Source organism: Eschscholzia californica, unplaced genomic scaffold, assembly GCF_041429995.1.
Source record: "Eschscholzia californica isolate CP2 unplaced genomic scaffold, dmEscCali1.0.p SCAF_3, whole genome shotgun sequence".
In the NCBI taxonomy this organism is placed as follows: Eukaryota; Viridiplantae; Streptophyta; class Magnoliopsida; order Ranunculales; family Papaveraceae; genus Eschscholzia; species Eschscholzia californica.
Window position 1 is genome coordinate 55,368,617 of NW_028238420.1, and position 21,871 is coordinate 55,390,487.

Below are 21,871 nucleotides of genomic sequence, written 5' to 3' on the forward strand. Positions count from 1 at the left end.
CTTTCCTAAATAATTAAAAGACTGCAACTTCCTAAATAGCTAAACTCAAATCTGGACCTTTCCAATTATTGGAAATACTAAAATAGCATAAATTCCTAAACCTAAATTCTCTAATAATCATACTAAAATTGGGACTTCCTAAAAACTACTCTTCATGGCCGGATGGCCTATGGCCCGGTTTGGTCATGGAAAAAGCCTCCACGCCGGGTGCCCCTGCATCAGCATCCCCTTCCCTCAAGAGGTTCGTCCCGAACCGTTTCGATGAAGAAAATAATTGGATGCACTCGCATACGATGAATGTCGTCATGGCGATCCTTAATTCCCACTTTGCACGAAAAGTGCATGAAACCCGACGGATAGAGAAAGGGACCAAGTTACGAACGATAAACTGAAACCCATAATGTGAAGAATATCGCGAAATCGATTGTAGTGAATAAACGTCCAATAAATTTCTACACCTGCCATCATCTTGTAGTTTGATGAAGAAGATTGTAATGACTATATTCTTCTTTGTGAAAAAATTGATTTTGAAATTCATCTTCCAACCCATCACCTTTCTTGCCTCTTTTCTCTCAATAATAACTAGAATACTTTTCGCGAGGTTTTGATCGTCATATGAAGAATGAAACTGTAAAGAATGAATAAAGACAAACGAACCACCTGGTTCCCAAATAAAAGTATGTAAATTTTCAGAAATTGCAATAATCTGAGTATTGTTTTGAGTATCCTCTTGTAATGTTGTATAGTACTCAACTAAGTTTTTCGTAACCATTGCTTGTACACTTCTCCCATAATTCTGCAATTCGATGTTTCGTTGGTTCTTTTCACTTCCTTGAAGAATCTCTTCCACATTAAGCGTACCACCAAGGAAGAATCCTAACGTTTGGGTTCTAATATTGGGATCATTCTCAATGGACTTGCAACCCAATTTTTCATTAAGTTTGTTCTTGCGTAATCTGTCTTCGAATTCTTTATGTACTTGAACCTCAGTTTCCTCCATGTACATATCTTCAATCATTGGCTTCCATAACCGAACTTGATCATTGATGAACCAGTTAGATACCTGACTCTTAGTAAGACGTGTTTGTGTAGCAAGCATAAGAATAAAATCTGTGTATGTTTTTGCAGAACCAAGCCCAACTGCTGGTTCAATTGATGAAACTACAATCTGCATTTGCTGGTAATATCGTCGGTACCCGTATACTCTAGTATCAGATGAAGAAGCGACATCTCTAGAAGCAACTGAGCCCATTGAAGAAACATCTTTAGAAGCGAAATCCATTTTCTCCTCATCAACCTCAATCATTCTATCTGTTACAACACGAACTTTGGACAGTTCACTGACCTCATAACCGAGATGTCTATGATCCTTCTCCATGGAAGTAAATTCTGGTATTGGTTCAACACTTTCAATAGATCTCGCTGTATCTGATCTATATGTTGTCCATGTCTTAAAAAGTGATAAAAGGGGGAAGGGTTGAAATCTGCAATCCTTGTGGTATATCATTAATGTATCTGGAAGATATCCATAATGATGCCACGAAATTATTTCTGCAAGAGAATGTGGACCGCATTTCCTTCCCTCGATATCATCGAGCACCCAACATGATTCTTCATATGACAGTGGCATGTCAGATGAGGTCCAATTGACAGCATCATATTTCGAACTAGTTTGTTCAATACCAGTACTACTATTATTCAATTGCGGTTTCGTAGACGTCGCTGGTCCAAAGGAAGTAGTAACTCCACTAGTTGGCTTACATGCTAATGTAATTGGAAAGTTTGCATTCAAGTAAGCAAAACCCGTGGCAACATGCTCCGGATACTGCGTAAAATACTTCAATGGCACAGAGTTGATTAGACTCCCGTTAATGACAGGATACACAAGAAGTTCTTCGGGCAAAAATCCAGTGTACAAACCCTCAAATAACTGTTCTTGAATATACGGACCACACATCTGCCTAGATTGACTCACGTACATCCACTCACTAACTTATACCGGTTGGTGGAATTGGGGTAAGATGTGTTGAATGTGTGGGGATGGAGTTTGGGTGGTGCTTGTAGTTGGGACAGCAATATTGGGTATGTGTAAACCCGGGGTGCCTAAAAAATTTGTGGTATTGAATACATGGCTAGGGTTTTCATATGGGTGGTATAGCGGGCTAGGGTTTTCTTCACGTTTCAGGGTATGAATTGGTGTCACATAATGAGGTGAATACGATGGTGGCGGTGGATATGGTGGAGGAGAATACGGTGGTGGTGGTGGTGAATATGGTGTGGTCGGCACGGGATTTCCAAAAGACTGGTTATGATTTGGTTGGTCTATAGAATGATAGTAATATGGAGGGGAATGAAAAAAATATGACTTACTTGGTTCGTTGTCGGGTTCCCAATCATACGAACATGTCGAATTCTTCTTTTGATGATTTTCTTCAACTTGGATTTTGTCTTCATTGTTATGTTTCGAATAGTCCCATTCGTCTTCGGGTTCCCAATCATACGAACATGTCGAATGCTTCTTTTGGTTATGATGATTTTCTTCAATTGGAATTTTGTCTTCATAGTTATGTTTTGAATAGTCCCATTCGTATCCAAAATCATCCATATTCGACTCATCGAATTTTTCTGCCTCATAGTAGGAGAAGTTATCTTCTTGCCGATCATTGAAATAAATATAATCATCTTCCTCGCAATTCGATCTTTCTTCAAAAAAACTTTCATCACTATAAGACGAAGAATCCATTGATATACAAAAACTAACCTTCACGAAAGAAAAAAAAAAATCCAGAATTTTGATGGCTCTGATACCACTTGATGTAGAACGCAGCGGAAATAAAGAAGACAATAAATAAACGAAGAACAATTAAAAGAAAGATTAAAATAACTCTAAAACTTGATAAACTTTATTAAACTCAAGGGAATCTTCTCTTCAACATGAGAATAATGGACAGACTAGATATCCTTTTATAGGATTTTGGACTTTCCTAGATAGACTTGAATTAGACTTTCCTAAATAATTAAAAGACTGCAACTTCCTAAATAGCTAAACTCAAATCTGGACCTTTCCAATTATTGGAAATACTAAAATAGCATAAATTCCTAAACCTAAATTCTCTAATAATCATACTAAAATTGGGACTTCCTAAAAACTACTCTTCATGGCCGGATGGCCTATGGCCCGGTTTGGTCATGGAAAAAGCCTCCACGCCGGGTGCCCCTGCATCAAACTTGAGAATGAAAAGGTAGTTCTGCAAAAATTACTTATCGTAATAATGGTATGACTGTACAATGCCACCAGTAGGTTAGTCTTCAAATTTGTTCCTTTTTCATAAACTCCAATCTTCTTATGAGTGACAACAAATTTGCTGCTTCGAAATTTTAGTAAGCAATAAATTTGTCGTGGTTCATATGTATTATGCACCTCAATGGTAACATATCTGGTCAATTCAAAAAATTATGACCTTTTTTTTTGTTCAAAATTCAAAACATTATGACCTACATAGTGATTTTCCATGATAGATATTGAACACAGTATATGCAACATACATTTGCTACTCGATATATTCCTCCATTTCTCATTTAGTATTGTTCGAATCTTCAAATAGGACCGCTGGGGCACTTCGGAATTCACCATCTTTCAACTTGAGATCTTTTTATGATGGTGTTAGCAGGTCGCTCAAGAAAAAGCCTGTGCTAAGGTTTTTGCGCTTGAGCTTGAATGGTTGCCGCATTTTGCGACAGGGTTTCGTCAAATTATTAGGAATAAACCTGTTATAAATTATAGTCTAAACTTTCATATTCTCGTTCAATATCAATGCTCGTGCCGGAGGCACGGGTCATACCTAGTGATACATAAATAGGAAGTATTAAGAAAAATATAAACTGAAAAAAAAAGTTACTAACAAAACAAAATTTCATACAACAATATATTAAAATGAGTAATTTGTTTTTACATCTGTAATGGTGGGAAAAAATATCTATACAAATATGGAAGATGATGGAGATGATAACAAATATAAGAAGAAGAAGCTGACAACAATAAAACCAGTTGAAGATGATTATATGATTATGACACATGAATATCAACGACAACAATAAAACCAGGTGATTATGAATATGAATATGAATGGAGATCTCTAAAATACCTCTACTAAATGCATGTGTTACTCTTCAATTCGATAGATAAAAGTAGTTAAAAAGCAAGGGTTTTTATAAGTTAGAACTTAAGTGGCACTTTAAGAGCATCTCCAATGCAACACTCAACAAAAACTCAATTAATCCAATGTGTCAAGTATGAATAGAGTTTCTCTTTCCTAGGTAGCACAATTGAGATACTCAACTCAAAATACTTCTCCAGTGCAACACTCAAAGAAGTTCAACATTTACTTTAGATTTATTTTTGTTTCTTATTTTAATATATAAAATGATGATGTGGCCCATTAGAGTTTGATTGTCCCATTGGAGATGCTTTAAGTGTCAATATAAAGACGCTCTAAACATTTTTTTTGTCTCAAATGGATATTTCTAAAGTACCTCTATTTAATCCACATGTCACTCTTAAATTCAGTAGATAAAAATTAGTTAACAAAAATAAGAGTTTCTATTAATTAAAATTTTAGAGTGACACTTAGAGAGTCTCAAGGAGACACTATAATTTCACCTCTCTTAGTAACAAGAGAATCAATATCGAAAAAGAGAGATTTAATTAAAAAGTTATCAGTTCATATTTGTGCCCCATATAATAATTTAATGCACAAAGGGGTTTAACTTTTTGTATCATCCACTAAATTTTTTTGTCAATATATAATGTATATAAAAATACTTTTTCAAAAGTCAAGCAAACTTTAAGGGATATGACTCCGTGTGATGCAGGGGTACCCGGCGTGGACGCTTTTTGCCGTGGCCTAACGGCCACGTAGGCCAATCGACCATAATGATTAGATTTAGGAAAGTTCCAGTTTTAGTGTTATTCGTATTGAATCTAGGTTTAGGAAGTTACCTTATTTCAGTATTTCCATTAATTGGAAAAGTCTAGTTTGAGTCTATCTATTTAGGAAGTTGCAGTATTTCAGTATTTCCATTATTCAGGAAAGTCCAGTTTGAGTCTAACTAGGAAAGTATGATATCCTATAAAAGGAGGTCTAGTCTGTCTTTTATTTTCATGTTGAAGAGAAAATCCCCTTGAGTTTCATAAAGTTTATCAGTTTTAGAGTTATTTTAATCTTTCTTTTAATCGTTCTTCGTTTATTTTATCGTCTTCATTATTTCCGCTGCGTTCTACATCATGTGGTATTCAGAGCCACCAAAGTTTTTGGCTAATGATTCTGGAAATTTTTTTCCAGACCAGTTACATCAGTATCAATCGTATTCTATTTGTCAAGATGATTATATTCAATCAAATTATACTCATCAAGAGATAACGAATCAATGCTCATGTTCATCATGTTTATATGCGAATAACGACTCGTACAATTATCATTGGAATCCGGGAGAAATCGAACGAGAAACCCCACCATCACCACCTCCGTACTCTAATTACACACCACAATCTTATCCTTATCAATACCAACCGTCACCACCACCACCACTAGTGTGTTATACACCATCACCTCCATCTTATTACTATCAAACACCAGAAACAACACCACCACCGCCGTACTATTATTATTCACAACCTCTTATACCATCTTCGGCACCTCCACCACCAATACCACCATCTTCTCTTTACTATTCTACACCACCAACACAACCAACTCTCCATCAACATCAAATTGATGCACTTCAGTTGGATACAAGTAATCCAAACGGTTTACCTCCATACCCGATTCACCTCTCATCTCAATACTTGGATAATGATGATTGGATGCTTCAATCTAGTCAATCTCTGGCTGGTTGGAGAAGCCTCTTATTTCCATCAACCATGAAGAAGTAATAAAAGAAGAAGAAGAAGAAGATTACGAAGATCATGAAAAAGATGAGCTTGAGGTTGCGGAACCATACCTCGAAGAAGACAAAGACGATTTCGAAGAAGTTGAAACTGCAGTAGAAGAAGACGAATCTTCCTTCGACGTAAAAGAAGAGAAAGTCGAACATAACGAAAGCAAAGAAGATTTTTCATCCTTCTGTATCAATCTGGGTAAGGAGAGAGGTATAGACATGGGCGAGGAGCAGATAAAGTTATTGTTTGCTGCCGATAGTCCTCCAATATCAGTCATTGCTGCTGCGAAGATCTCTGGCACTACGGTGTTAACTGATTCAAGTCTTTCTTCTGGATCGCTTCCCTACCTTCACTTCTCCTCTTCTGGATCTAAATTGCAGGGAGTTAATGTAATACTACGATATCTTGGTCGGGTAGCATCAGTACCCAGTTTTTATGGACAGAATGCATTGGAATCTGGACAGACTGATGAGTGGCTAGAATACAGCTCTGTCTTCTCACAAGGGTCGGAATTTGAGAATGCATGCAAATATGTAGATACTTATTTATCATCGAGGACTCTCTTGGTTGGACACAGTTTGTCTCTTGCAGACGTAGCAATCTGGTCAGGTCTTGCAGGCAGTGGACAAAGATGGGAAAGTCTGAGGAAGTCAAAGAAGTATGCAAATCTAGTCCGTTGGTTTAATTCAATTACGGAGGAGTATAATACATTGTTAGGCGATGTCATAACAACCTATGTTGGTAAAAGAGGGGTTGGAAAACCGGTTGTGGTCAAAGAGAAGGAGAAGAAAGAAACATCTGTGACTGTAGAGAGCAACGAGAAGGGGAAAGTTGCCAGCCGTACCACTTTCGAAGTAGACCTTCCTGGTGCCAAAGCTGGAGAGGCTTGCTTGCGTTTTGCCCCAGAACCCAGTGGGTATCTTCATATTGGACACTCAAAAGCTGCACTCCTGAATCAGTATTTTGCTCAAAGATACAATGGCCGGCTAATAATTCGCTTTGATGATACAAATCCCGCCAAGGAAAGCAACGATTTTGTGGATAATCTACTGATAGATATTAGGACACTTGGTATCACATGGGATGCTGTTACATACACTTCAGATTACTTCCCACAGCTGATAAATAGCCGAAAAATTGATACTTCAAGGGAAAGCATATGTTGATGACACTCCACGGGAGGAGATGCAGAAAGAAAGGATGGATGGTATTGAATCAAAATCTAGGAGCAATACCCCTGAGAAGAATATGGAATTATGGAAGGAGATGATTAAAGGGTCAGAAAGCGGTTTGGTGTGCTGCCTCCGTGGTAAGTTGGATATGCAGGACCCAAACAAGTCACTTCGAGATCCGGTGTATTACCGTTGTAATCCAGTCCCTCATCATCGTATTGGGTCCAAGTATAAAATTTACCCAACATATGATTTTGCTTGTCCATTTGTTGATGCAACAGAAGGTATAACACATGCCCTCCGATCTAGTGAATACCATGATCGCAATGCACAGTATTACAGAATCCTTGGGGACATGGGACTAAGAAAGGTCCAGATTTATGAACTCAGTCGATTGAATATGGTGTATACACTTCTTAGCAAGCGTAAACTTCTTTGGTTTGTTCAACAAAACTTGGTTGATGGTTGGGATGATCCTCGTTTTCCAACTGTGCAAGGAATAGTTCGTAGAGGCCTGAAAATCGAGTCATTAATACAATTCATTCTTGAGCAGGGAGCCTCGAAAAATCTCAATCTCATGGAGTGGGACAAACTATGGACCATTAATAAGAAGATAATCGACCCAGTTTGCCCCAGGCATACTGCTGTCCTTCAAGAAAGGCGTGTGATACTAACCCTGGTTGACGGTCCAGAGAAGCCATTTGTGCGCATCATACCAAGGCATGAATACTTTTCTTACCTAACTCAAAAGGTTCAACCTAAAGCAACCAATCAAGCCAAGATGAGAGGTGAGGCCATGCAACATATAACAGAAAGTATGATTGTTCATCTTCGAAAAATTTTACGATGCCTTGCAACCTTTTTTGGCTCTTCTCGTGATGATTGGATGGTGAATTTGAAGGCTAATTTTTTGGTAGAGGAAAATATAGTATTTGCAAGCTTCTTCATCAAATTTCAAGATGATGAAAGATGTAGAAATTTATTGGACGTTTCTTCACTGATATCGATTCTGCGAGAATCGCCGCATCATGGGTTTCAGTTTATAGTTGGTAACTTAGTCCCTTTCTCTATCCTTCGGATTTCGGACACCTTTCGTGCAAAGTGGGAATTACGGATCGCCATGATAGAGTTCATCGTATGTGGGTGCATCAAATTAATTTCTTCGTCGAAACGGTTCGGGACGAACCTTGTGGGAGAAGGGGAAGCTGATGCAGGGGCACCCGGCGTGGACGCTTTTTGCCGTGGCCTAACGGCCACGTAGGCCAATCGACCATAATGATTAGATTTAGGAAAGTTCCAGTTTTAGTGTTATTCGTATTGAATCTAGGTTTAGGAAGTTACCTTATTTCAGTATTTCCATTAATTGGAAAAGTCTAGTTTGAGTCTATCTATTTAGGAAGTTGCAGTATTTCAGTATTTCCATTATTCAGGAAAGTCCAGTTTGAGTCTAACTAGGAAAGTATGATATCCTATAAAAGGAGGTCTAGTCTGTCTTTTATTTTCATGTTGAAGAGAAAATCCCCTTGAGTTTCATAAAGTTTATCAGTTTTAGAGTTATTTTAATCTTTCTTTTAATCGTTCTTCGTTTATTTTATCGTCTTCATTATTTCCGCTGCGTTCTACATCACCGTGTCTCGGACTCTTGATCTAGAAGGTGGAAACCAACTTGGTAACTACTCTAATCAAAGATTGTTGATTTTTTTAGACCAAGTAAGCCCGGAAATTTTCTAGAAAGTGAGGGTTTGATTCCTTCTATCTGAATTTTCTCCCCGGATTCTCTTTAAACTCATTTTCTTCTCTATATAGTAAAATAATTAATCTGAGAATTATTTACGCTTCCAATGAAATGAAAACTTTACTCATAACAAATACGGAAAACGTGACTTATGAGAAAATTGGAGGAAAAGACATCCTATTTGCAACAATACATGAAACAACTTTACCCTTGCATATGAGTTTCCTTCGAACCGCAACTTCAAAACAAATATTCAAATTTCAGAAATGGAGAGATACAAGAATTGCTTTGAAAAGTCGACAGATAACACTGGAATTGATGACAATCAGCATTACAACAACCCTAGCATCAAGAAGAGACAGTACTTAAAGTTGAAGTAACAACTCCTTATTGCAAAACAAGAAAAAAAAAGAAAGATAAAAAGAGGGTTATTCCCTTTATAAATAATGATCCATTTTATCACACCGAATCGGACATTACTAGAAGACTTCATTCTTTTGGATTCTGGACCAGTTCGATACGGATTCCGTCCACAGTAATCCCCTTATGACCAGTCACCAAAGTGACAACCAAGTTTTCAGCATCTTCGATGTCCAAATTTCTAAGAAGTTCAGTGATACCAATGTCCAATCTATGCTTCATTCCGTTATGTGGTGATGATGCGTGAGGCCTCCCGTGGGGAATATTCACAAAACTACCAGCCAACTCTCCTTTGTCTGCACCTGCCTCACCTTTGCTTGTTTCTATTGTAACATAAACGTCCACACGACCAGGCATTCCATCTTTAAATTCAATTCCATCAATGATAAGAACCTCAGTTGCGTCATCTTTTTCGATATCAGTACGAGATGCCTTTGGCCTCTTTGTAATTGCTCGGATGTTTTCATCGATTACCCGTGGACTTGTTCCAAATTCAAAAACTGTAATCACCTTGGCCGGCAGTTTCCTCGCACCAGCCTTTTTAGGCTGGCGGAATTGGGATTGGTCCACCCATGGGGTTTCTACAGAATGGTAGGTGTATCCAAGTTGTTCTGGTGTCAATACGTCCCTCACCTGTACGGACAAAGTAGTATATATGTTAAAATTTTAACAATAATAATAATAATTAGTATTACCAAATCTTTTGTATAGGTACGTACCTTGATCCTAACAACTTTTCTATTCTCGTCGTAGAAGAGAAATGTGGAATCAAGCCAGTCATTGTCGGTGAACTCAGGCTTCCCCTTGTTCCAACCCTTATTGTATAAATCCCACATTCTATCAACGTTTCCGTGGTGAGCCCAGAACAATGTATCTTTTGCAGCAGTTGAGAAGTTACCCATGTCATGATAATCAGGTTTATGAAGTGATCCTACCCATCCGTGCATAGGATCATGTAACCTCTCACAAGTCCCAGAAATTCCTATAGAATCTGCATCTTGTCCAGCTCTAAGCGGGTTCCCCATGAAAATTTGGGGGTTAGTTGCTGCTTCGGCGAAGGTCCTATGGATTTGAAGCATATTCCTCTTTATCACCATATCCTCCTCACTTGGGGGTGGGTCGATATTAGTATCAGTACTGAAAAGAAAATCCCAAGGCAAGTCGTAATGATTAAGGTTGCGCTTTTCATCGTAAACAGGAGAAATTGCGTTAAGATACCACTTAGGAATTTTCATGGCTTTAGGATTGTCCCAGTTCCAGAAAGGGATGGTGAAAGTTGGATCATTTATGAGAGTACCTAGAATCTTCTCCCAAAAGTAAAGGTACATCCTGTGCCATGGGAGGAAGAACCAACTCCCATGAACTTGGAGTTTCTTGTCACTCCCTGCCTGGGGATATGCAGTATTACAGTATGTGCAGTGAATCAAAGCCTGCTGATAGAAGTTCCACGGATCATCGGGCTTAAGACCCTTCATAGCTTTAATGGCATCCTCAAACCTTTTGATCTCCGACGGTGTGTACTCGTGAGCTGGTTTTCTTATTCGCAAAACTGTTTGTGTATGGCCCTTCCAGCTGAAGTCTGGGGTCCGGTGAAACCTGGAACCCGGCCTCTGGGTCCCATTAGACCCAGGTTTCTGATTCCAGTTGCCAGATCCTTGCTTCCAACTCCCAGAGCCATGATTTCCCCTAGAACCATGTTTCCACTCCCGCCTGTGGTACCAGTCGTCCCCATATCTATATGGGGACTTGAAATCCACGATTGGTGCATCGAGGAATTTTTGAGAAGGACAACACTGGAGGTCTTTTCCGGTCTGTGGATCAAATGCGGAATCACAAGTTTTTAAGTCGGGAGGCGCGAATGGAGCACCCATGGCTAAGTCAGTGCCAATAGCTGTAGATGCTGCTCCATACATCCCTCCCAAACCAAAAAGCATATTTCTCCTATCAATGTTACTGGCACCATTGTTGCTTTCACTGTCATGGTTTCCACTTTGTTTCTTTTGACAACAAGTGTACTTAACTACTTGCTTGCCAACACGAACTGGTGGTTGGTAGCTGACTAGTGATTTGTTATTGCCGGAGAAAGAGGAAGAAGAGGAAAATGTGGTGGTGGTGGTCGCCAAGAGTGAGAGAGAAGGCATGTTTGATGAAGTTGGATAAGTGATTGTGATGAAGTAAGGCACCAAGTAGGTTGCTTTATACAGAAGATAACCATGAGCTCTTCAATTAACATTAAATTAATTCTATAATAAAATAGAAACTGATTAGAAGACAAAATGGAGTAATCAAGTGGCACTTTTCTAATTAAGTAATAACATGTGCTTAATTAAGAAATTAAAACTAATGCTGGCAGACAAAATAGTTAACTGGAACTGCCATCTTATCAATAACAAGGAGGTTTTAATATTAGAACGTGAAGATGGTGATAGATCCTCAAACTTAATATCTATCGGATGACAAATTTTGCACATGCTTTTAAGAGATCGACGAACTCTTACTTAAAATATAAACTCATTAGTACTTGTTGGCACAATTATAGTTGTGTTCTCTAAACTCTGAAACGAAACATTTTTTTTTCTTCTAAATTGAATTATTGAAATCATTTTGACTAATAAATTACATAATAAAGATCAATTAAACAGGCATGGTTTCCTTTTTCCGTGGGTTAAATTTGTAATATAGCTCTTCCTGGAACTCATATATATTGTTAAACATTAACTAGTTGATTTTCATTCTCATTAAAAACTCAAACAAACTATTACATCTCTATTTATAGATTCTAGAGAGAGAAAATGAAATCAAGAGAGAAGAGAAGTCTGTTAGAAAACCATTACAAGTGGTTGTAACAGAAAATAACAAACTAAAAATATGATCTGGTGCTCCTTTTCATGATCCAGTGCTTCGCCAGCTAGAGAAGCTCTATTACCCCCTTCAAACTGAAGTTGTCTTAGAGAGAACTTTCAGTTTGTTTCTAAGCAAACTAAATCTAGGATCAGGTAAGGCTTTAGTAAATGTATTAGCTGGTTGAAGATGAGTCGAGATGTATCGAAGACTCAACTGTTTGGAGGAGACTAACTCTCGGATGAAGTGGAAATCCAATCCTAGATGCTTAATTTTCGAATGAAACACTGGGTTTGAGGCCAAAGAGAGAGCTGAGACACTGTCACACCAAATTTGAGGTGGATAAGGGAGACAAATGCGAAGATCCTTTAAGAGAGAACAAATCCAAATTGCCTCAGCTGCTGATTGAGCCAAAGCCCTATACTCAACCTCTGTTGAAGAGCGAGAAACAATGGGTTGCTTCTTGGCAGACCAACTAATAGGATTCCTAGCTAGATAGATCACATAACCACTAGTGCTTCGACTATCAAACGAGCTACCAGCCCAGTCAGCATCAATAAACACATCCAAATTAAATTGAGAAGACTTAGTGAGATGAATTCCAAATTGGATTGTGGCTTTGAGGTACCTTAAAATTCTCTTGGCTGCTTGGTAATGAGCATTAGTTGGTTTGTGCATAAACTGACAGACTTGGCTAACAACAAAATTGATATCAGGTCGAGTCCAAGTAAGATATTGTAAAGCCCCCACAAGACTTTGATAGGATCTTCCAGTAAATCATCATCATTTGGTGCCAATTTAGAATTAACAGCAAAAGGAGATGAACAAGGCTTAGCACCATCCATTTTCGTCTTTTGCAGAAGATCAATGGTGTATTTGGATTGAGTGAGAGTGATGTCAGTTCTATCTCGAGACACTTCTGAGCCCAAAAAATAGTGTGAAGGACCCAAATCTTTCATAGAGAATGTGTTGTGAAGTTACTGGATTACCTTTGTACAAACATCATTGGAGCTTCCTGTGATGAGAATATCATCAAAATAGACCAGTATATATATCAAATGGCCTTGATGACTATAAATGAACAAGGAAGAGTCAGAACTTGACATAGAGAAACCAATTTCGAGAAGGTTATCAACTAGTTCTTCATACCAAGCTCTAGGAGCTTAAGCTCTAGGAGTTTGTTTACGTCCATACAGAGATCTGTGAAGCTGGTAGACATGATTGGGTTTAGAAGAATCTTGAAAACTAGGTGGTTGTGTCATCAACACAGTTTCTTTTAAATGACCATGAAGAAAGGCATTACTAACATCAAGTTGTCTGATTTCCCAATCATTTTGAACTGCCTGATTAAGAAAAACTCGAATAGTAGTTGGTTTAGCTACTGGACTAAATGTTTTAGTAAAATCCACCCCTTCTCTTTGATGAAAACCTTTGGCAACCAGTCGAGCTTTGCATCTCTCAATGATTCCATCAAAATTTTGCTTAATTTTAAACACCCATTTACATCCAACTAAATTCTGATCAGGTGAAGGGGGAACTAGAGACCAAGTTCCTGACTTTTCCAATACACACATAGCTGCACACCACTTGGGATCCTTATTGACTTGTGTGAAACAAGTGGGAGTGGGAGGTAGAGTAGTGGCCAAAAGAATAGGTGAACTGGGATGAAGAGTAGAAAAATTATAGGCCTTTGGTTTAAAAATGCCTGATTTGACTCTTGTTTGCAGAGGATGAATTGACTGAGACTGAATTGTAGAAGCAGAAGAAGGTTCATTTGTAGAGAGAGAAACAAACTCAATGGGTGGAATAGACTCAATAGGTGTAATAGGTTTAGTGGGTGTCATAGGCTCAATGGGTGGAATGGGTTCAATGGGTGTAATAAGTATAATAGGTTCAATAGGTATAATAGGCACTTGGAATAGGAGAAGGCAATATACATGGGTTTGAAGGTACAGTAGATGGTTTAGGAGAGGAACTTGAGATGTGAGCATAGGGAAAAGATAATTCATTAAACACAACATGCCTGGACACAGAAACTCTACAAGACTGAGGATCAAGACACCTATAACCTTTCTGAACATCACAATAGCCAAGAAATACACATTCCTTACTTCTGGGAGCTAACTTGCGAGAAGAATAAGGTCTAAGCCAGGAGAAGCAAACACATCCAAAAACTTTGAGAGATTGATAGTCAGGAGGAACATTAAACAATCTTTGAAAGGGAGAGATGAACTGGATAGACAGTTCTAGTGACATCTAGTAAATGGTTATGTTTAAATTCAACCATCCCATTTTGCTCAGGGGTGTGAGGGCATGTCATTTGGTGGGTAATGCCTGCCTCTTGAAGCAAAAGTTGAAAAGAATGGTGAAGAAATTCTCCCCCATCATCTGTTCTAATGTTTTTGATTTTCAACCCAAGATTGTTTTCAATGTTGCTTTTGAAGGTAGTAAATGTGTGTCTGAAATCAGACTTAGCAAATAAAGGAAATACACGACAAAATTTGGACCAATCATCAATAATATTCACATAGTACTTATAGCCACTAACAGATGGCACAAGTGCAGGACTCCATAGGTCAAGATGCAACAACTCTAATGGAGCATTCGATTTTGTAACAGAAGAATGAAATGACAATTTCTTACTCCTACCTAGTTGACAACCAGTGGAAAAGATAGGTTGCATTGTCTTATTAGCAGAAAACAAAACATCTCTTAATCTCTGTAGAGCTTGAAAGGTAGGATGGCCTAGTCTTTGATGCCAAATAGCTTCATCAGACTTCTGAGCACTGAAAACTTTATTATGTTGGTTGAATTGAGAGGATAGGTCTATAGGATAGAGACCAGCTTCAGTTGGCCCTTGAAAAAGTGTCTTGGTTGAGTACAAGTCCTTCACATAAAACCCAAAAGGATCAAATGTTAAGGAACATTGGTTATCTGTTGTGAATTTGTGTACAGACAGCAGGTTGTGAGAGGCTTTAGGGGCTCTAAGAACATTAGAGAGTTTAAAACAATCATTATTCTTAATAAAATAAACATGACCAGTGTGAGTGATAGACATACCTTGGCCACTAGCAGTAGCTATCTTGTCTTGGCCTTTAAAATCAGTAGGGACAGTAAGTTGGTTGAGATTAGGAGTAATGTGATTAGTAGCTCCTGAATCAGCATACCATGGATTATGCCCAAAAACATCAGCTGATGCTAACATGGCTGCAAGATTATTAGGAGGTGCTCGACCTTGGTAGGAGAAGTTAATACGATGGTAGCATTCAATGGTTGTATGCCCAACCTTGTGACAAATTTGACATACTGGTCGATCACTTGTGAAAGAAGAATAATCAGATTTGTTATGATTATATTGTGAGTTGAGTCTGCCATTGTTGTGTTGATAATGTTGTTTGCCTCTTCCATTATGATTAGAAGATCTGCCATAATTTTGACCTCTTCCATACTGAGATTGATTATGAGCATATCCTCTGCCATATCCCTGACCTCTTCATGAATGAGGTTGATTCTGAGTTAAGAAAGCTTGACTGTTAATGACTCGATTTCTCTTAAGCTTTTCATTGATCATAATCTCTTCACTTGTTAGAAGATTATGAAGTTCTGCTATAGTGACAGGAGGATTTCTGATTCGAATAGCATATGCAAATGAATCATACTCAGATGGTAATCCTCTTAGAATTGTAACAATGATCTCAAGTACTAGCAGGACTTCCAGAAGCTGCTAATTTATCACAAATTTTCTTAATTTGACCAAGAAACTCAGGAATTGTGAAAATCATTCTTCTTACATTCGCGAAGTTGATCTTGAAGTTGAATGATATGAGCAGTTGATGAAGTGGAGAATGAGTCTTCAAGATTCTTCCACAGTTCTTCATATGTAGAATTTCCAACTACATATGACATTACTGAGTCTGATAGTGTCGAATTTATCCAAATAAGAAGTGTTTGATCTTCCTCTATCCAATCAATATAGTCTTGATTGATTATGTTGTTAATTCATTTATCCTCATCACTATATTTCATAGGACAAGGTCTAGTACCATCGACTAGATCTAAAACTTTACATTTTCTCAGAATTAGAAGAAACGTGGCTTTCCAAGTGAGGTAATTATCTGATGGAGCTTAATTGGGATTGCATTTTCCATAGAATTGATAGAAAGAGATGTGATTTTAGGTGTTTCCATCTCGAATTAGCAGAGAATTCTAGTTTATCGAGTTTTCGAAGAAGAAAAAAAGAAGGGAAGAAGATGAAGATGAAGATTTTAGAAGAGAAAGTTTGATGAAGGTTTAGAGAGAGAAAGAAGGAAGAAGAGAACTTAGCTCTGATACCATAATTGATTTTCATTCTCATTAAAAACTCTAACAAACTATTACATCTTTATTTATAGATTCTAGAGAGAGAAAACAAAATCAAGAGAGAACATAAGTCTGTTAGAAAACCAGTTACAAGTGGTTGTAACAGAAAATAACAAACTAAAAAAATATGATCTGGTGCTCCTCTTCATGATCCAGTGCTTCGCTGGCTAGATAAGCTCTATTATTAACCACCTTTACTTAGCTAGAAGATTTTATCTTACTAAAATAAACATAAGTTGATGTTTAGTTTAAAGGCATTATTTTGTTTTTCATTCACCATAAAAATACAATTTGTAATATTTGATCTAGATTACCTTAATTATAAGACATATGATGTATGGAGATTTTGACAAAGATAAAATGAGAAATTCAATTAACTTACCATCTATATATATATATATATTTAGTGTCTTTATGTTTATGAGAATTTGTTTTCCAAATTCTAGTATTTTGTTTATTTGGAATGACTTTTCTCTAACGGGAGATGCTAGAGTGCCCAGTTTTTAGCCCATTAAATTGCCCAGCTGATGTGGAATCACTAAAAGACAAGGGTTTTTCAAAGTTTGACTACGGTGGGGACCGCTTTTATTTCTAAATAAGGAAAGTTGGGCAATTTAATGGGCAAAATTGCTGGGCACTCTATCATTTCCCTTTCTCTAACAGTTACTCGTATTTGAGTTTCAGAACTTCTATTGCAATAAAAAGAGGCTTCTCTATAAATTTTATCCAGTGAAATCTACTCAATTCTTATCTAAATCTATACCAATTTATTTTCGCTCTCTTTGTGAAGTGAACTTCCCCGTTCTGAAGCTTTAGTCATCGTTCTAGCATATTTATCAAATTTTCAGCTGCATCAATTGATTTTAGAGTGAGAATTTTCCTCACTCAAAATCATCTACGCGAACATCACTTTGAATACACATTGATGGATTTGTCAAAGACGGATTTAAAGTTGGGTTAAAACCGTACAAAATATAAGTTATTACACTCCGTTGACAAATACTTATCGATTAATACAAAGGAATATTATTGTGATACTAGGATTAATGCTCTAAGGGTAGTTGTAAGAATCATATACAATCGTGATGCAGAGAGACTTTCAGAAGATATATCGAAAATCTTAGATATCATAAAATCTGGTATTTTTAGTGGTTTAATATTGGGTTACTAGAGAATTATTATATGTAGTTTCGTGAAAACAAATTTAAACCATCAATGATGCGAATGGTGATGGGAGAAAGTTGTAGAATGAACTAATGGCAATGCAAGTCATTGACCAATGATATTCCTGGTGTTTCATGTCCTAGTGACATACGTATTAAGTTCGCAGAAAGAGGTGTTTGAAATATGACGATAGTTTGTCAAGTAAGCGCACGTTTGAAGTAAATTGAGGTTACTCTGAAGTAGCTAAACTTGGTAAACAACATGCAGAATTTGTGGCCTCATTGGCCAATCAGAAAGTAGAAGAGCCAATATCAAAAGTTAAGCGGCGTGAATTGATGATCAATTGTCTTACTGAAGAAAGAGAAAGATTAGAAAAGAAGGCTATTGAATTGAAGATGCACAGGAATGTGCAAACAGAGAGTGCAACAGAGCAAGGAACTCTTATTTAGGAATTGGAGGCATCACTTGCTGCAAAGGAATCCTCCATCAAAGAACTTGAAGGTAAATTATCAAAACAAAAGGAGGTCATGGCTCACCAACATAACGAGATAATTAAACCTGCTCGATGAGCGCAACGGGCGGCTCAACAACAAAGCATGGAGGCTAAAATCATTGAACAGGAGAGTGACCAGCTCAATGAAGAAATTTATGTCTTGGAGTCTGAGTTGGGGCCATGGTGATTATTCTGCTGCATGTACGAAAGTTTTGCAAATGGTTAACACATTGTTTGATGCTTTTACCAAAGCAGTTTCAAGCCGAATATTTTTGAAATTAGTGGACAAGTTGAGCATGTGCGATATCAATGCACCAACTTGCGAGGGAGTGTTGGATTATCTTTCCTATATGGAGATATTAGAAGGTAATAAATATCAGAAACTAGTAAAAGTATTATAACCTATCAGACATTAGAAACTAATAAATTAGAGACTAGTAGTATTCCAACTCTACAAATAAAATCTTGTATGTCTTTTGAATATTAAAGAATAATATAATTTCTTTGATTACTTTGAACTTTTGGGCTGAAGGCCACTAATTTAGTTGGGCCAGTTTGTTTTATAATTTAATTTGACGGTTATCGTGTTTATCACATATTTGATGTATCAAATGTCATTGTAATGATTTTCTTAATTACTTTTCCTTCAAAAAAAATCCAAGCTCATATGAGATGTCCCGAATGAAATGGAATTAATTGCATGGACGGTCAAACTAATGAAAAAAGTAGTTTTTTTTTCTTTGTTAAGATAAAAAGTAGTTAGAACTGTGATCTCATTGATAACACAAAATTTTAATTAAGTTAATTCCTATATGGCCCCCTACTTTGTGACCAGCTTCTTTTATGGCTTCCAAATTTCTGTAAATTCAATATAACCCTCTATTTTCATAGAAATGCCATAACTACCCCTCTCATTAATATATTTTCAAAATAAAATTAAAAACAAAAACCTAAATTCCACCTCACTTCTCTCTCCACCACTCATCTCTCTCCACGTCACCTCTCTCTCTCCAACTCACCACTCTCTTCCCCGATGAAGATCGCCGGCCGGAAAATTTTCCAGCCGACGACCTTCAAACTTAAAAGAAATTTTTTTTTTCTCACCTCTCTCTCTTGAGAGAGAAAGTATTATAGAAAGAAAGAGAGAGAGATAGCCCATGAAATTATCAAGCTTAAGATCATCACCAAGACAAGTAGTAGAAACAACAGTACTTTTACTTCTATCATTTTCTTGCCGAATTTCATCTAATAAACAAGCTATAAATAGGAGAGGGTTCTAGGAATAAAACTCATCGAGTTATGTCTGACCAATGTAACCGATCAAACCCACATACAATTGTATGTGGTGAATTATTAATAAAGAGTTATTTCTCCTTGGATGTAGGTCTTGAGTAATCGACTGAACCACGTTAAATTATCGTGTCTTTAATTTCATGTTCATATCTCCGATTATTATATAATCGTGAATTTAACATTACCTTTTGACAGTCAATATAAGCATCAAGTAAGGTAGGATAACGAGGGCGAGAAGAAATTAGCTTTAATATAACTCATCATCATAACTTCATCATCTTAATATAAGGTAGCCATACCGGCCAATCCTACCAGTAAGCTTGCCCTAGAAACCCAAATAAACTTAACCCTAAAACTCAATTGATAACCTTCCCCTAAAGTTAAAGCTCGTAATTCAACAAAGCCATAACCAAATTATTTGAAGCTAGTAAATTCCCACTACAAATCAAATAAATACCTAACCTACACAAGACCAACAGTTCTCATTTTTTCTCTCTTGATAGATTTTTTTCGTTCTCAACAAATTATTCACGTTTAGGTTTAGAGACTTTAGCACTCTGTTCTACCCGTTTTCCCAAGTAAAATGGGAATAAAATCTGCTTCTATGGGAATAAAATCGGTCGGCGACCTTAAACAGACCAGAATTCCGGCAAAGGGAAACCCCCTTCGCCAGAGCTTTTAGAGAGAGAGAGAGGTGAGAATTTTTTTTTTTTTTTTTTTAAGTTTGAAGGTCGCCGACCTTCATCGGAGAATAGAGTGGTGAGTTGGAGAGAGAGAGAGAGGTGACGTGGAGAGAGATGAGTGGTGGAGAGGGAAGTGAGGTGGAATTTAGGTTCTAATTTTATTTTGAAAGTATATTAATGGGAGGGGTAGTTATGGCATTTCTATGAAAATAGGGAGCCATATTTGAATTTACAGACATTTGAAGGCCATAAAAGAAGTTGATCACAAAGTAGGTGGCCATATAGGAATTAACTCATTTTAATTAGAATGGGAACGTTTAGCCGAACTTAGGGGGGGTAGTGGATCGAGACTTTCACAGACTTTCATAGACAAATTGTCCCGTAGACATTTCAAGACACTTCGGATGACTTATTATAGACAACATGTGTTCATAGACATTTTCAAGACATTGAGAGTTTGTAGACAAAATGTCTTTATAGACATTTCAAGACATTTGATCCATAAACAAAATGTCCTGGGGACATTTTAAGATCTTGAGTCCATTGACAAAATGTGTAATGCATATTATATTGTGCTAATCAAAAATATATTTTTCGACTTTTGTAGACATCTGTGAATATTTGTGGACATTGATGGATATTTGGTAGACATTTATTATTTTAATATTATTATTGTTTAATCACATGAAATAATATATTTATACTAACATTTCAAAAATATATTTTTCGACTTTCGTAGACATCTGTGAATATTTGTGGACATTGATGGACATTTGGTAGATATTTATTATTTTAATATTATTATTATTGTTTAATCACATGAAATAATATGTTTATATTAACATTTCAAAAATATATTTTTCGATTTTCGTAGACATCTGTGAATATTTGTGGACATTGATGGACATTTGGTAGATATTTATTATTTTAATATTATTATTATTTTTTAATCACATGAAATAATATATTTATACTAACATTTCAAAAATATATTTTTCGACTTTCGTAGACATCTGTGAATATTTGTGGACATTGATGGACATTTGGTAGACATTTATTATTTTAATATTATTATTATTGTGTAATCACATGAAATAATATATTTATACTAACATTTCAAAAATATATTTTTCGACTTTCGTAGACATCTGTGAATATTTGTGGACTTTGATGGACATTTGATAGATATTTATTATTTTAATATTATTATTATTTTTTAATTACATGAAATAATATATTTATACTAACATTTCAAAAATATATTTTTCGACTTTCGTAGACATCTGTAAATATTGTGGACATTGATGGACATTTGGTAGACATTTATTATTTTAATATTATTATTATTGTCTAATCACATGAAATAATATGTTTATACTAAGATTTCAAAAATATATTTTTCGACTTTCGTAGACATCTGTGAATATTTGTGGACATTGATGGACATTTGGTAGATATTTATTATTTTAATATCATTATTATTTTTTAATTACATGAAATAATATATTTATACTAACATTTCAAAAATATATTTTTCGACTTTCGTAGACATCTGTGAATATTTGTGGACATTGATGGACATTTGGTAGATATTTATTATTTTAATATTATTATTGTTATTTGATCACATGATGGACTTCAAATGTCTCTTGTTTTTTGAAAGAGATTTTGACTTCCAAATTTGTCCCAAATCCTTCAAACTATGAAGTCCACCAAAGTCTGAGACATTTTGGAAGACAAATCGAATGCCTCGGACTTTCATAGAGTCTCAAA

The 21,871-nt window shown here is 36.5% G+C and overlaps 1 protein-coding gene and 1 pseudogene across 2 annotated transcripts; one reads left to right on the top strand and one right to left on the bottom strand.

Moving 5' to 3' along the window:
* Positions 1–5,394: 5,394 nt before the first annotated feature.
* On the top strand, positions 5,395–9,225 carry LOC147552059 (glutamate--tRNA ligase, cytoplasmic pseudogene; annotated as a pseudogene). Its single transcript, XR_015237472.1, has 2 exons — positions 5,395–8,159; positions 9,110–9,225. The product of XR_015237472.1 is annotated as a glutamate--tRNA ligase, cytoplasmic pseudogene (transcript).
* A 109-nt stretch (positions 9,226–9,334) lies between these two features.
* LOC147552060 (polyphenol oxidase, chloroplastic-like) lies at positions 9,335–12,951 on the bottom strand. The gene is made up of 4 exons (XM_086668603.1): positions 12,797–12,951; positions 12,500–12,641; positions 9,985–11,262; positions 9,335–9,898 (listed from the first exon to the last, which is right to left on the bottom strand). Exons 1-4 carry the CDS (start codon positions 12,949–12,951, stop codon positions 9,335–9,337), a joined length of 2,139 nt encoding a protein of 712 aa, XP_086524729.1.
* Positions 12,952–21,871: the final 8,920 nt, after the last annotated feature.